Below are 15024 nucleotides of genomic sequence, written 5' to 3'. Positions count from 1 at the left end.
TGACATTTCAAATATTTCAGAGATAAAGTATGCAGTACCAAAAATCAGGATATATGTATTGGCCAATATGGAAAACTTTAATTACAGGTAAGTAATTTTCATGCTGAAGTTATCACTTTCAAAATGAATATATTGCACACTAATGTAAATGCCATATTGTTTAGGAAGTATTTACTTAGAAATTTTCAAATGAATTTGTTTTTCTGATTTCACTTGCATTTCTAGTGAGCTCACTCTGCTGGTAAAAACTAAATTTTGGTGGCATGTTTACAGGGCTTTGATAGGAAAATATTTGTGCCAGAAGGACGTTATAAGCACCATTTTTGTTTATAGGAAAGCACTTAATGATTTTATTTAATGAAAATTGTCAAAGTATAAAACACTCATGGTAATGTCTTTCTTACTGGGTTATATACCATGCATTTCTGTTTCGCCAGCTGTTTTATCCTAGGCTATCCCATTACTCTGGGGTTTAAAGCTGCTATTTCTAGTCTTCCTTTTGAAAAATGGGTCCCCAAGTGATCTTAAAACTTAGTCACTTTTTTGTCTGCCAACTCTAGAGTGAAAGCCTCTGAATCTTGCTGCTGCTTCCATCATTGCCTCAAAAGGCCCTCATTAAATTCATGCCACTGCCAGCCTAAAGAAAGAATTGGATGGAAAACTGAAGCAGGCTTGCAGTGTTTTAAAGTAATTTCCATTGAGCCAGTGCTACCTTTCCCTCTCATTTTTAATAGCCATCGAAAGACGTGCTGGATGATTGGACAGTGTACGACAAGTTCTCTCTGTTTTCTGCTTGGGCTGGTGCTGCCCTTAGTGGAAAAAAATATCCAGAAATGTCTCTTCAGCCATGATCCTTATGATAGCTGATAGGCTGTATGGTGCTCACAGAGTGTCCTGACTGTTTATCAACTTTCCAAATTACTACTTCAGTGTATACATAATCATACCTTGAGCTTGCTCACTGGATGTACCATCCTTGCATTGCACTTCCAGAACTGTTGCCCTGCCTCCTAAGGGGAGTGAGGTGAAGTGAATGCCAGATCTGGTTAGAAACACGTTGAATGAGGCTCAGGGTTCATTAGTTTCAATTGTCTGGTTCCACTTCATGTTAGCCTGTTGCTGAGGACAGAGGTTCAGGGTGGTGAGAAAAATAGGTTGCCTTAACAGGAACGTGAACTTTCTTCTCAACGTGGTGACAGTTAGCTGTCTCCCCTTCCTTCTGTCTTTTCTCCATCTAAATGGGATTACAGAACTGTTGTATTAATCTGAAAATGTATAAAATGAAGTTTAAAAGAACCAAGGTGAACTTCACGTGTTACTTCAAGCTGAATTGCAGGACCTGCAGAAGCAATTGAAAAAAAAACCCAAAACAAAACCCAACAAAAACCCCACAAGAAACGGATAAAAACCCCAACCACAAAACCACAGCCCAACATCACCCCCAAAAACCAAAGCGGTACCTGGATATGCAAAACAGGTTTTCTCTGAACTTAGTGCTCAGAGAAACCACGTGTTTCTGTGTTTGGCTTCAGAGTTACCGATTCACCATCGTGCTCAGTGACTCCGGTAAGCGTTGCCGACTGGTTGTTTCCTTTGAGAAAGCTCAAGGTAAGATTGGCCAGGTGCACGAGCAGGTGAAATGGCAGTGTATAACCTAGCAAGATAAACATGCTACCATTTTGTACAACAAATGCACATGCAATTTATTTATTTGACTTATTGTACAGGAAAACTTAGACTTAAATTATAACATCCTTGAATTTTCTAGTTAACTACAATTGTAGTACAGTATCATGTTGTAGTCTGACTTCTGTTTTAGTGAAAGTACTTAACCATTCATGTACTATATTTGAGTGAGATGAGCAGCTATACATACTAATTCTTCCTCAATGGAAAGGAGCATTTCATCATTACAATTGAAGTTCAATTGCTGGTATTTAAGTACTATCAAATAGATTTCTTTTAACGTGATACGGTATCTGTATAAACTTCAGGGATGATTATAGTAAAACTGAAACACAGCTGTATGACTTCAGGTTACCATGCTGAAATTTGAAGCTTTCTGTAATGTGCATAATAGCAAAGTTGCACATGGCATACCCGCATCGTCAGGGTGAACCCAACCCTAGTACACTGGTGTGATATTTATAGCAAGGCGTGTGTGTGTGTGTGTGTGTGAGTGTGTGAGAGAGAGATGGCGTGACTAGCGGCTCCAGGAAAGCCCGGAGAGACCATAACCCTGTACAGGCTTTATGATGGGGATGTCTGCATTAGGAAATAACATTGACTTTTACTAAACACTTTTTAGAAAACCCGTGTTCTGAATTACCACCTCTTAAAAATCGATTATGTACTTGGAATGACTGTGTATGTCTGCCCCTTTAACAACATAAAGCTACTAAATTAATATTTTAAATGCTGGCCTGCTTATGTTACAATAATAAAATCTGTGTCAGTTAATTTACTGTCAATTTACGTGTAAAGATTAAACTATTTTTTCTGCATTTTATGAATTCTGTATACTGGAGTTTGTTTAAGATTGACATGTTAGGTGATACTGTACAAAATTGTATTGACTACCTTTAGTGAAAATCAGAAGTAAAATTCATATGTATTTCCTTTTTACACTTCCATCTAATTTCTCGACAACTTGAATAAATTTCATAGAGCCTTTCTAACATGAACTATTGTTAATTTAACTGTTGCAATAATTAAGCTTTAAGAAGTATTGTTGGTATATTTATAATTTTAAGATTATGTTTGTTTCATACTGCTTATTTTTAGCTGTTCTATTGTCACTGTTACAGCTGAAGAACTTTACTAAATACTTGACATTACAAAATAACTTGCTGGGGTTGTCCTCTGTATACTGATGTTAAATAAAAATGTGTGATTGAACTGTTAATGTAAATAACTTTCAATAGTCCTTTCCACATTTGAGTTTTAATTTATCTTGCAGTCCTTAGTGGTCTTAAGCTATCATACTGTGCTGAACAAGTGGCCACGATGAAAGCTGTTAACTTGCCATATTCTAAACTAAAGTTGATCGCATCCTGTAACCTGCTCTGAGTAAATGTTTCACTTCATCTCAAGACAGTGCATACATTTTGATGTTTATCTTGCTGATAAGGTCATGTCTCATGCTATTTACTTTTCTTTTAAGACTAGAGTAATATGAAATAGAATACTTAACAAACCACTTATCAGACTGTTTTAAACTCAGATTCAGTAAAACACAGGCGTGCTTATTGTCTCTCTGCCTATCTGTCAGATAGGAGCTGGGGCAGAGCATTGTCATTCCTTCTAGGACTCTACAGGAGCTCTTTCCTCTGTGGACTCTGGTGCAGGGTATGTTCTTCCAGCTTTAGATCTTTAGAACACTTAACTACCGAAGGCTGAATTTACAGCCCTGAGGATAGGCCTTACTCAGATGATTCAGATGTTTGCTGCCTAGAGAAACTGGCTGGTCTGGAAATAAACTCGGCTCAACTAGAACTGAACTAGTCGAAAACTTTGGTCTCAAAATGTCTTGGAACCAAATTAGATAAGGACTCAAGACCCTTCCACCTGAGTGGACATGGGATTGCATCACCCTTGCAGCAGTGGTTCCTGCATTAACCAATCAGAGAATGAGAAATCATCGTTATGTGAGCTTGAGAACATTCTGGTACCTCAGAAGATACTGTCTCCTGTGCTTGTCTGCTATGTGACACATACATGTATTTAAGAACATGAACAAAATGAAATTCATCCTCAAAGCTTCTAGAAACTTCCAGTTGCATCAAGTGGTGCCTGAACTGTTTGACCAAACCAGTTTCTAAGCAGTCAGTGTGAGCATGAAACAAATCTAACTTTGAAATCATAGAAGGTGCTTTGGCAGACGATGTCTTGGAACATGAATGTGTCTTCTTGCTTGTGTTCATTTAATAATGCACAAAATTCTCAAGGAGATAACCTGTATGATCACATTATTGTCTGGGTTTTGATTTTAGGTAGATGCTGGTCAAACTTTTCCTCCTGCTAAATCACACTTACCTTACAGCTAACCCAAATGGGGTTGCCTGAAGTCATATGCTTTCCCCTGCGGCTTTCCCTGGTCTATCTCAGTTCCATGATTTTCTGATCTGAAAATTTTAAACCTTACAAACCTCTGCAGTTTGAGGACACTAGAGAAACAACTGTTCTGAAGTACACAAGCCCTTACTATTTAAATGAACCTTCAGGTCCTATTGCTTGAGCCAAATCAGGTTTCTGCTGGCAACAGGCCTTTGTGTGTTTCCCAGCACACAAGTAGTTGCATCTTAAGTATTTTTTTCATCTGGAAAATGTCTATCTTCCATTTGCCAGTCATACTGGGCTTAAACTTATCTCACCTAACAGCACTGGACAGATTTGTAGTTAGTCTTAGACTGCTTGTTTTCTAGCAGCCTTGGCTTTTGTTGGTTTTTGCTGGTAACACCCCTGTCAGGAGAAAGCTCCTTTGAAAGTGAAACCTTGATGCTATTGCCTGATTTTACAGGATCTGGTGTCACATGGTTTAAGCATTTATACTTTACTGTAACGCTGCTAGAACAAAGGGGGGGATGACACACAAATTGAAGACCAATAATGTATTTAAAACTCTGTTTAGCAAACATACAGATTGTAAAGATAGCAGCTTTGCTGTGTCGCCCTAAATCCCATGCAGAGGAGTTCTCTCTGGCATTTTACCTTCAGCAGGCATTTCCCTTAACATTGTCCATTACTTTACAGTTTCATTAGAGACTAACGAGTCTTTGCAGCTCAGAGACTGATGCTAATAAATGCTGATTCATTTGGATAAGAAACTGGTGGCAATGTTGTTTATGCAAGTCTTAAAACCAGTTCAGCTGATTTGACTACAGCAATTTGAACAGATGTGAAAAATCTCTGTTTTGGCATATTATTGTTGTTCAGATGCTGCAGTGGACTGGGGCCTCTGGGCCAGCAGAGATTTCGCCCCAGATTACTTTTTCTAATCACTCCAGGAATATCACTATTCTGGACAAGAATAGCTACTTACAGGCAGGCAGTAAGACAGTCTTAGTTCTTCTGGTTATTTCATACAGGATTAACAAGTCAATGTCCTTCCTGACTGGGCATTCATTCAAGTCAACCATGTTTTTAAAAAGCATTGAATTGCAGTACTGAAGCGTACAGTTAAACTAAGCGTGCCCAGAAGGGTGTTGGGGTTTTTAACATTGTTTCATGTTTTATTTCCTACCTTTCAATTTCAAAGGAGAAATTAGGAGATGGGGCAGTTCTGCCCTGCCCGTGTTGCTGAGCAAGCGCTCCTGCCCGGGGCCACGGCTGAGCATCAGCCAAGGGCCTGGGGAAGCAGCACTGGGACATGAACTTCACACTAACCTGCTCCTCTGTCCAGACTTGCAGCTAATTACCTAGATTAGTGAAACTACAGGTGATTGCATCTTTGGCTCAAATTAATCCCATTCTAATTTACACAAAGCAAATATTAACTCAGTAGTTCCTGATGGCTTCCTACTTAGTAGTACCTTCCTGATTGCTTTTCTTTTCAAACCTCAATTATGTGCTGGTCTCTCTTAGAACTGGTTTCTGTTGTGAAACCTTGTGTTTCATATCTTTGGGGGGAAAATTAACCTTTGGCCAGAACATGAGTAGAATTTTTTTGGTAAAAGCCCTCCCCCTGGGGTTTTCTGAGTGGTGAGGAGGGTCAGTGGTAATGCTGCTCCCGAGCTTTCTGGTGAGACCACAGCTCTGGGTGGAAATAACCGCACTGATCTTGTTTGTTGAGGCTCTTTGTTCCTACCTGTGCAAGCCTATTTCTCCCAAATAGGCCAAGCCCTCTGTTTTGGGAAGTCAGACTGCAGACACAGAGTAGCCCTAGCAGCTGGTGCTGAAACAGTCTGTGCTCAGTACTGTCACGCTGGCTGAGTGATGTAAGAAAACAGACGCTGTCCTGTGAAAGAAGTACTTTTCAGCCTTAGGAGTATTTTGGTAAGATGGCAGATGATGTAGCACCTACTTGGTTGCATCAGCCCCTCTCTGAGGTTGTGAAGAAGATTGTTTTATCGAATTCCTGACTTGGGTCTCGTTACTGTTCCATGTCCCACCCCCTGCTAGACCCACGTGCTGACAAAATAATTACAACTAAGTAAAAAACTACATTTATTTTCAAAACTTTTTTGAACAGTCTTGTTTCTACTGCTTGCTCAGTACGATCTCTATGTTCTCAAACTCCAAGCTGGTGGGCTGTCTTGCCTTGCAGAGCTGCAGTTGTTGCATCTCTCTTGTGCTCTCTGTCACAGCTGTAACACCATGCAGCTTTGCTGTTGCACTAGGAAGTTGCTGCAGCTTTTGTTCCATCTTCCACCACCTGGGTGACTGGTCTGGGTGGTTTCATGACAGAAAGCACTGCAGTCTAATGTCTTTAGTCTTTATTCTTTCTTTACAGGCAGGAGCTTTCTGTATTTTTGCATAGCCTTATCCATTATGATATTCCCAGGGAATGTGGTTACAGATATTCTAGTCCCACAGCCTGTGTTGCAGTCAGACTCTTAGAGGGTAACTTCTGTATCAAAATGGTAGCTTTTTTTGGTGCCCTCACTTGCTTTTCTGATGTGTCTTTCTGGTGCTGGTGTTAACACCTGCCACAACTTCTGAAAGGGCCTTGCTTGGAAGGCTCTGCTAGAATGGCAAAATTCTATTGGAACTGAGAACACTCACCACTTCAGTAAACCTTCTGTGCCTGAACCCCAGATTCTTATTCTTGTATGAACATCTAAACTCTACGATGTCTTACGAAGTTGAGTACTTGGAAGAACTCGACATTCCCGATCTCTTCCATAGGAGTGAAGTTCTGGAATTGCCACTGTAGTCTGGTCAGGTTTGAAGGCAACACTTGCAAAGTTTTTGAAATGTCTGTCTGCAGTCGCACAAGGATGTTGGTTTGAGATTCTTTCCACTCTGGTGTTCCTCTGGCTTGCCTGCTCAGAGCTGCAGAATTAATTCAAGGAGTTCCTTACCCAGAGCCACCTGCGCTGCTCTTCAAAGCAGGGAGTATTCCTGGTCTGGGAGATGAAACCAGCCCTGAGTGACACCTTGGTCCTGGTATTGGAACAGGAACTCCAGAATGCCTGGTGTTCATGGGGAACAAGCCATGTATGTGCCCCTTCTTTCTAGAGGTGTTGTACAAAAATGAGACTTCGTTTTGTTTCCCAGCAGCTGGTTGCATCACAGTGTAAATCTGGTGCTCGTGTCTCGGTCTGTCTAGCGTGGTCATGAGCCTGCTGGAAAAGGGTTCTTGCTATGCCATCCCTAGGATGTTCTGCACACTTACAAAGCTCATACTTGTGTGTGAACAGCTGGGATCCCTCATATATTAAAGGCTACAGATAATACCTTTGGATGTCTTTTTCCAGGGTGTTTGGAAGTTGCTTAGTGGAGGTAATCTGGCAAGAGAGACCTCCCAGTTGCTGCTGGATTTAACAGGCTTCTGAAGAAAGCCTCAGCAATGAACTGTAGAGTTCTGATTCATCTTCGTCACTTTTGTGGTAAAAGTGTTTCAGAAGTGCTTCAGTAGCTTGTTTGCCCTAAAATTCTGCCTTTCCACCATCTATCCCTTAACTGATAACTAGGAACCTTTTTGTTCTCTTCTCGTGAAATAGGCTTTAATTTTTGCACGTCCTGAATGTCGAACAAGTTCAAAGACCAACCCACTTCGTTCTACCTCAGCAGCAGATACCTGCTACACAAGTGAAAATGAAGATGGTGTTCTAGTTCCTGAGGCTGTGGTCTGTGGAGGGCATCCAATAAGGCACTGCATACTTCCTTAGATATAAATGTAACACTAAATGTGTGCTCGTGTGTACACACACACACATGCACACCCACAGACTGCTGTAAATCCTACAAATGTGTCCAGGTTTAACATGCCTGGACTGGCAGATCAGGTGGTTTTTAAAAGGAGAGGCTTGGTTTTAGTAGAAGCTTGATGACTTGAATCCAGCCAGTCCAGCCCACCCTTGACCCCTCTGGTCTGCAGTCAGAGTTTTCTTCCATCTGCCATGACTTGGCAGTTCTTAGATCCAAGCAAGAAAGAGCTCCTGTAGATTCTGGAGATGTGACCTACATTGTGTGCTAATTGCTGCCTGAGCTTGTCTAGTTTGATGGATCTGAGTCACAGGATCTTGATTTTGAGGTAAGACCCTAAGCTGGTAGCTGTTGAGAGGAATTGCTAAAAGTGCATTCACGGTGCCTACGTAGCGAGGAGTCGCACAGTGAGAGCCACTGGTGTGCTCCCGGCTTGGCTGCCCCTGGGCTCCTCATTATAACTAATGACCCTGTATTGTGATGTTAAGCTTTTCCTAAATAAGTCTGATTCGCAGCTACTTTGATGTGAACGATTATTAATAAGGGGCTGCCACACAGAAATCTAGGTGGGCTCTGTCCGTGGATCTCTGTCCCTAAGGTATCGTTGCCTTAATGCGGAGCGGCAGCCCCTGCCTAGCAAAGGGCGCCGCGCAGTCGCGGGGCGACGTCTGAGGTGAAGAAAGGCCCAGTTCTGTTCAAATGGCAGCGTAGGTAAACCAGCTGGTACAAAGTTCTCCTGAATGCAAGCTTAAATCCTAATGGGAAATCTCTACAGAGCTCCTGCTCACTGTTTCATTCTCTTTTAAAATTGCCAAGATAAATATTTGGTTAGATGATCTATTTTTCTATTCAAAGCCTGTAACGCTCAGTAAGGTAACAGCATGTAAGAGATTGAGCTCTTCCCTGCTCGTTGTGGGGGGGGTCAGACTGGTTGATACTGGAATAGGTGGGTTTGTTGCTGATGGCATTTTTGGTGGATGATTTTGAGTTTCACAGTTCACGATGACTCAAAGCGCCAGGTAGATGAAATCAGATGCTGAGATCAGATTCGCCACGTGCCGTAAGCGCACACGCTCCCTTCCCTACTGCAGGCTCCTCTGTGCGCTGCTTGACTGACGCAACCGCGGCCGAGAGCCTTTCGTAGGAGAGAAGGTGCCGTGTCCAGAGTAAGCAAGCAGTGGTAAAAATAAGTTGTACTTGTTTTAGCTTCGGGCTAAGAACTTTATAAAATCAATGCCAGGTTCTCTTGCTGGATTAATGTAAACTGCTTTGTTTGCAGGGTTTATTGTCATCCCAAAACCAGGCCAATTCTCCAAGTGGAACTGTAGTATAGCCATCACACTACTGCTAGCAAACCTCTGAACGCAGGACAAGAAGTAATGACAGTGGAACCAGGAGCTGTTCTTCAGGCAAAGAGCATCACAAATTATAATGTGGCAGAGTGTAAACATGGAATTATGTGAATCACATAGTAATTTGCAAAGGAATAATGTAATGAGTTCTTATTACAGCTAATACTGCTAGGCTGTTCACCCAAGGAAGAGTTTTCATGTGAAAAGAAAAAGAAAAGGCTTCCTTTGGTGCTGCAGGAAGAAATAGTAACACTTTTGGTTTTCTTTATACTTTTCAAGTCCAGTGTAATTTAATCTCTCTATATAAATATATAAATAAAAGACATATATATATATATATAGTGTAAAATAAAGTATGTTTCTTAAATTCAAGTAAGTTCAATGGTTAAACTAGTACTTCACCATTGTTTATTTTGCACTGATTTTTTTAACCAGAGATGGCTAGAAGACAGCCTGGAATGCACTCATGGAAAATGAAAGTCGTTACTTTCTGGCTTCAAAATGTTATTCAGGAAGATGGATGCTGCAATCATAGATTTTTAAAAGAAAATTGTTTTGCACTTAAATAGTTTAATGCTAATAGAGAATTACTTTAAAACTGGTGTCCAGACACCAGAAAAACTATGTTGTGGAGAAAAGATCCTTTGTATCTATTAAACATTTATTTTAATATTGTTGTTTCCAACTGCAATCGGCTCTGTATTATATGTATAAATAATGTAATTCAGTGGTGGGGAAGGGGAGTAATGGATCATTACACTAGAAATTCTCATTCATTTAAGAAAGTGATATTTCTTAATTCAGAAAATACATATTAAACTATCTTGAATATGCATTTTTGTTTACTTTCTGTTTAAATCCGATCACTTTTGATGTAACCAATCCTTTGTTGAATTAAATGTTTGGTACAGAAATATCACCAAAGCTTCGTAGAACAAATTCCTTTCAAAAACACCTGACCTAGAGCATTGCTCCATATTTAATGTAGCTGCATTTCAGGTAGGTAAGTGAAAGAACATTGTTTGGCTCTTGTTCTTCATGATTTATCTCAAAATACATCATACAGCAGAAATCTTGCAGCCAGGCAGCTCTGTGGGGTAAGGAGTTTGTGATCACATAGTCCTGTGTGTTTGCCCGGGGAGCTGTGAAGCGAGAGACCCAGCAGCAGCAGCAGACGTGCCGCTCCCTGACTCGGCAATCTAAAATTAGGTCACAGAGTGGAGGAGATGCTTTTCTCAGACAACTTGTTTGTCTTCAATCAGGCGTCTCATTTATAATTCAGCGCTCCTAAACTGCTCAGTGTCACAGAGACAGACGTGCCCGCGGAGCTGTGTGGCTCAGTGCTGCTTGGCTGAGCGCACGGTGGGTTTAATCAGCAGGGAAATGGCTCTGGGCAGCTCTTGCACAGACTACACACCCCCCCGCCCCTCCGAGGGATGCTGCTCCGTGTGGAGGCCCAGAAAGACAGGAGCCAGTGGTACCCACCCTGTCCCCTCTGTAGCGACACTCACAGCTGGGCTTGTCCTGAATCGGGCAGCGGGCAGGCGGAGGGGAACCTGCCGGGGAATGGGGACTCGGCCGAGTAAGCACAGGCCGTGTCTGAGGGCACATCACATGTTAATGCCCTTCCTGCTCTCCCATGATAAAGCTGGGCAGAGTGGTTTTTGTGTGCAAACTTGAGACACTTTCAGGCCTGAGAAGTTAAATTTTTTTCAGAAAAATGAATGAAAATCTGTGAAGCAGCAACTTGCAGCCAGGTTTTATTCCTGTAAAGCAGCTAGTGTGTAGAAAACTGCCCGATACGTTTGTAAGCCAGCATTTAGGTTGTCTACTTTATTAGAGATGGAACTGTGCTTTATCATTCTTAATCATTCTTGTGAAATATGAGGAATGGGGAAAATACTGAAACTGAGCAGGATGATTGTTCAGAAGTTTTGTTTTATTAACATCGTGGGTTTGACTGTTAAAATACAGATGAACCTCTCACTGAAGTCTAGAGTAGTTACCTCCCTGCTGTAGAAGTGCTTCATATGGTTTGAGTCAAAATCAAACAGCTGAGAAAGGATGTAGTAACTTTAAAAGACTTTTCTCCTTCAGTTGGGAAGCTGCAAAAGCAGCACTGACAGGGCTGTAGTATCCAGCATCAGGGCAATGGTAGCAGCTACTCACGTGTGCTTTGATAGAGTATGTCCCTGCTACAAATCACAGCTGAGCAGCACACAAGGTGCTGTAGGCAGGTTTCCTTTTCTTCAGCCTCCTCTTTGCTATCGGGAAACAATCCAGAAGCTTGAATTGCCCACCCCACCCATTACTCCATATGGGAAAAAAAGATTAGGAAGAAAAGGGATACAGGTAACTTACCTGGAAAGACCTTTGAGTTCCACTGTTGATACAGTTCTTAAGAAATAACTTTTTCTTGCTGTGTTAAAAAAAAATAGAAGTGGAACACAGATGATCTGGGTATGGAGTTTCAGCTGGAAGAATGAACAATACTTGCCAGTTTCTAGTTTAAAGTTCATTGTATGTGAACAGTAAAGCAGGTGGGAAAACCCAGGTTTGCCCACTAACCCAACAGCCAGAGAAGTGTAAGTTGTCTCTAAGGTGTAACAGCAAGGAACTTGTTATGAAATAAATACCCAGGATGCACCATAGATGCCAAACTCTGTAAGATCCACCTGAAACGTAAAATAAATGAAGAAAACATCCCAGTGAAACCCCATTGAAAACCCATTGAAACCCACACATTGAAACCCCACATTTTCCTAGCAAAAACAATCTGCTAAAGGTGCAGCTGCCTTTTCCTAACAGCCCCAGACACAGAGCACGGGAGAGAGAGAACTGCTGGTACCGTACAAGATACCACTTTGGCAACAGGCTTTTCTCTCCAAGTTAAAACTCACCAAAAATCCTGACTTTGTCTTTTTCAAGAAACGAACCACTTTCCTGCCCCATGACTAAAGTAATTACCTACCTGATATTCATTACAGAAGCAAACAGTTGCAATAATGCTTCTGGAAACAGGGAAGCATCTGGTACACACAGGATCTGCAGGAATTCTTTCTTCTTTCTTTTTTTATTTTGTAGTTGAATTGTTAAATGGAAATACTTAAACTTCAGCATCTGTGACTTGAGGTTTCCAGAAGAAGATAATGGGCAGCTACCAATGCAGTTAACATAGCTCCATCAGCAACATGCTCCTGATAATATGAGCCTTGGCCTACTGTGCCATGCTAGCTAAGGGCGCTCTGAGTCTCATCAGTCAAATGTGGGTAGTTGGATTTTTCTGGGTTTTCTTATAAGAAATTAATAACTGTGGAGAACAAGATCCCTCACACACAGTGTTATCTATGTTTATACCGTCATTTTTCCTGCTGCACAACACGCTCAACTCCAAATACATTAACAACAAGCAGCTCACCACCCTCCTTGTGAAACAAACCCTGGGTAAGCTCACAGCACCTTTAGCTTGGACATGCAGAGGTAAGAAGTCACAGGTTACTGCTGTTACACTGTGTTGCCTGTATCATAGAATCACAGAATGTGTAAGGTTGGAAGGGACCTTTAGGGGTCATCTAGTCCAACCCCCTTGCAGTGAGCAGGGACATCTCCACTAGACCAGGTCGCTCAGAGCCCCATCAAGCCTGACCTTGGAGGGATGGGGCCTCCACTACCTCTCTGTACATGTTCCAGTGATCCACCACCCTCATGTCGAAGAATTTTTTTCCTAATACCCAACGTGAATCTCCCCTCTCCTAGTTTAAAACCATCACTCCTCGTGCTATTGCTACGTGCTCCTGTGAACAGTTCTTCCCCAGCTTTCTTAGAGACACCTTTGAGGTACTGGAAGGTTGCTATACACTGGCTTTATGTTTCTTTGCTCATGTTTTCTCATGTCTGAACCTTTTAACTATTTGCTTGGCTTTTTATGTCAGAGAAACTAAAATTGAACACTGAGCCTTTAACTCAGGTAGCAGTCACTGAAGTGTGATCACCATTTCCTCTTTACATCCCATCTTTGTATTTCTTGCTGCATATTGATGATTTCATCTAGTTTTTTACAGTACTATGCCCTTATCCTGCCAGGCTGCAAAGGTTTCAGACCTGGTCATATTTAAACTGGTGGAGACCAGTAGACCTGCAGTACTTAATTCCATTTCCTAAGCTTTACATCAGGCCTTTCCTTTTTACACACACATATAAGCCTATGCTAGGCATTCCAACAGCTATTGTATTGCCTTATTGCTGAAGCTCAATCTGTTCTAGCAGTATGAGCTGCTAACGTGAAAGCACAGTGAAGTGGGGAGGTGATTAACTGTAAGAGAGCAGTAAAGCTCAGTCACTCTGTCTTCACCCCCTGCACTTGGAGATACTGTGGTTGGGTGCACATTTTCTGCTTACAACTAGAGGAAAGAGGTCATCCCTCTCATGTGAGCTTCAGTAAAATGAGAAAGAGCACCTGCAGCCTCATTTTTACAAGAATTCTTGCCAGGGCTGGGATATTTTTCTTGCTATTGCTACTCTGAAAGTTTGCTATGAAGAAATGGAGTGAAATAAGCAAAGGCACAGTAGGTCGTGATGCAGGTGTAAGATTATCAACTTGGATAGTCAAAATTCGAATAAGCAGCAAGAAGATCACCCCCATGGTGTGCACCACAAACATCTGGCCTGCTGATAGTGTCACGGTTCGAAAGGTCTGCCTGTACACGTCATGCTGATCCTCTGTACAGTGGATAATGAGAATAGAATAGATTAGGTGGAAATAACACCTTCAGAACATGAAGGTGACCATAAGACAGAAGGGTGCTTGTAACCAGCATGACTTAAAAGGTAAGAACTTGAGTCTCATGAGCTTCTCCACATTGAAAAGCTATCTGCAGGTGGTGATAAGGTCTCCCCTCAGCCTCCTCTTCTCCAGGCTAAACACCCCCAGCTCCCTCAGCCACTCCTCAGAGGATTTGTCCCTCCAGCCCCTTCCCCAGCCTGGTTGCCCTTCTCTGGACCCGTTCAGGGACCTCAATGTCCTTCTTACGGTCAACATCTGTGGTACCAAAGTGCAATGACTACTCTTTTCCAAGTAATAGAAAAAGGCTGCCTTTTAACTCTTGCCTTTGATAGCTCTAGTAACAGTGACACTAAATTACTACTGGTGATCCCACCCAGAATTTCTGAAAGGTGCTAAGACAGATAGATGTCTTTGCTGCTCTTTTAAAGACCAGCTGCAGTATCAGGCACCGCTAAAACTTTTGATGAATGTTAGTATCAGTGGCTTGAAGAAAATAATGACTAAAACTTATTTGCTTTTGAATCAGATAAAGTTGCTTTATCTTTTAGCTATACTTATAGAAAAATATGCAGCAGTTACAGAAACTGCATCAAAATCAAGTCTCTCATACAACTGCATAATCTGCACATCCACAATAAAACTTGAGCTGGAACTTCAGTTGAATACAGGAGCTGAATACTTTCCAGACCTGACTGGAAAATAAATGGTTTTCACACCTATAAAATACACAAAAGTTAGCTGTTGTTTATAATATGAAAACTTCTATTTTGTAGATAACATTCCATTCCTAATACTGAAGCTCAGAGAACCCGTTCCTGTTATTTTTAACTATCCTCCTCTTCCATCAAGCTCTAAAAGGAAAATGTACTTTGAAGGTTCAATGGCAAGTGCTGTCTCAGCTGTGTGAGAGCAATGCTTAAATATTGGTTACTTAAATGTTGATACCCCTGAGGAACAGAATACCAGACCAGAGGTAAGCAGCCCTCATCACCTTGTGGGATTTTCCTACACATTCCTGTG

At 41.6% G+C, this 15024-nt stretch overlaps 1 protein-coding gene across 6 annotated transcripts in view; it reads left to right on the top strand.

Annotated features, from left to right (window-relative positions):
- The window catches only part of WDR20 (WD repeat domain 20), a gene marked incomplete at both ends in the record, with an annotated part of 45128 nt that extends 35217 nt beyond the window's left edge, over window positions 1-9911 (top strand). For 5 of the 6 annotated variants that reach the window (XM_084270609.1, XM_084270613.1, XM_084270610.1 and 2 more), the window contains one exon: window positions 9149-9911. In XM_084270609.1, the coding sequence (XP_084126735.1) occupies window positions 9149-9202 (54 nt within the window). Of the gene's footprint in view, window positions 1-7418; window positions 7497-9148 lie in introns of those variants that run through there. The other variant, XM_084270608.1, reaches the window with a different exon arrangement.
- Window positions 9912-15024: the final 5113 nt, after the last annotated feature.

This window comes from Gallinula chloropus (assembly GCF_964237585.1).
Source record: "Gallinula chloropus genome assembly, chromosome: 14".
NCBI classification, from domain to species: Eukaryota; Metazoa; Chordata; class Aves; order Gruiformes; family Rallidae; genus Gallinula; species Gallinula chloropus.
This window is presented reverse-complemented; position numbering and strand designations above follow the sequence as displayed.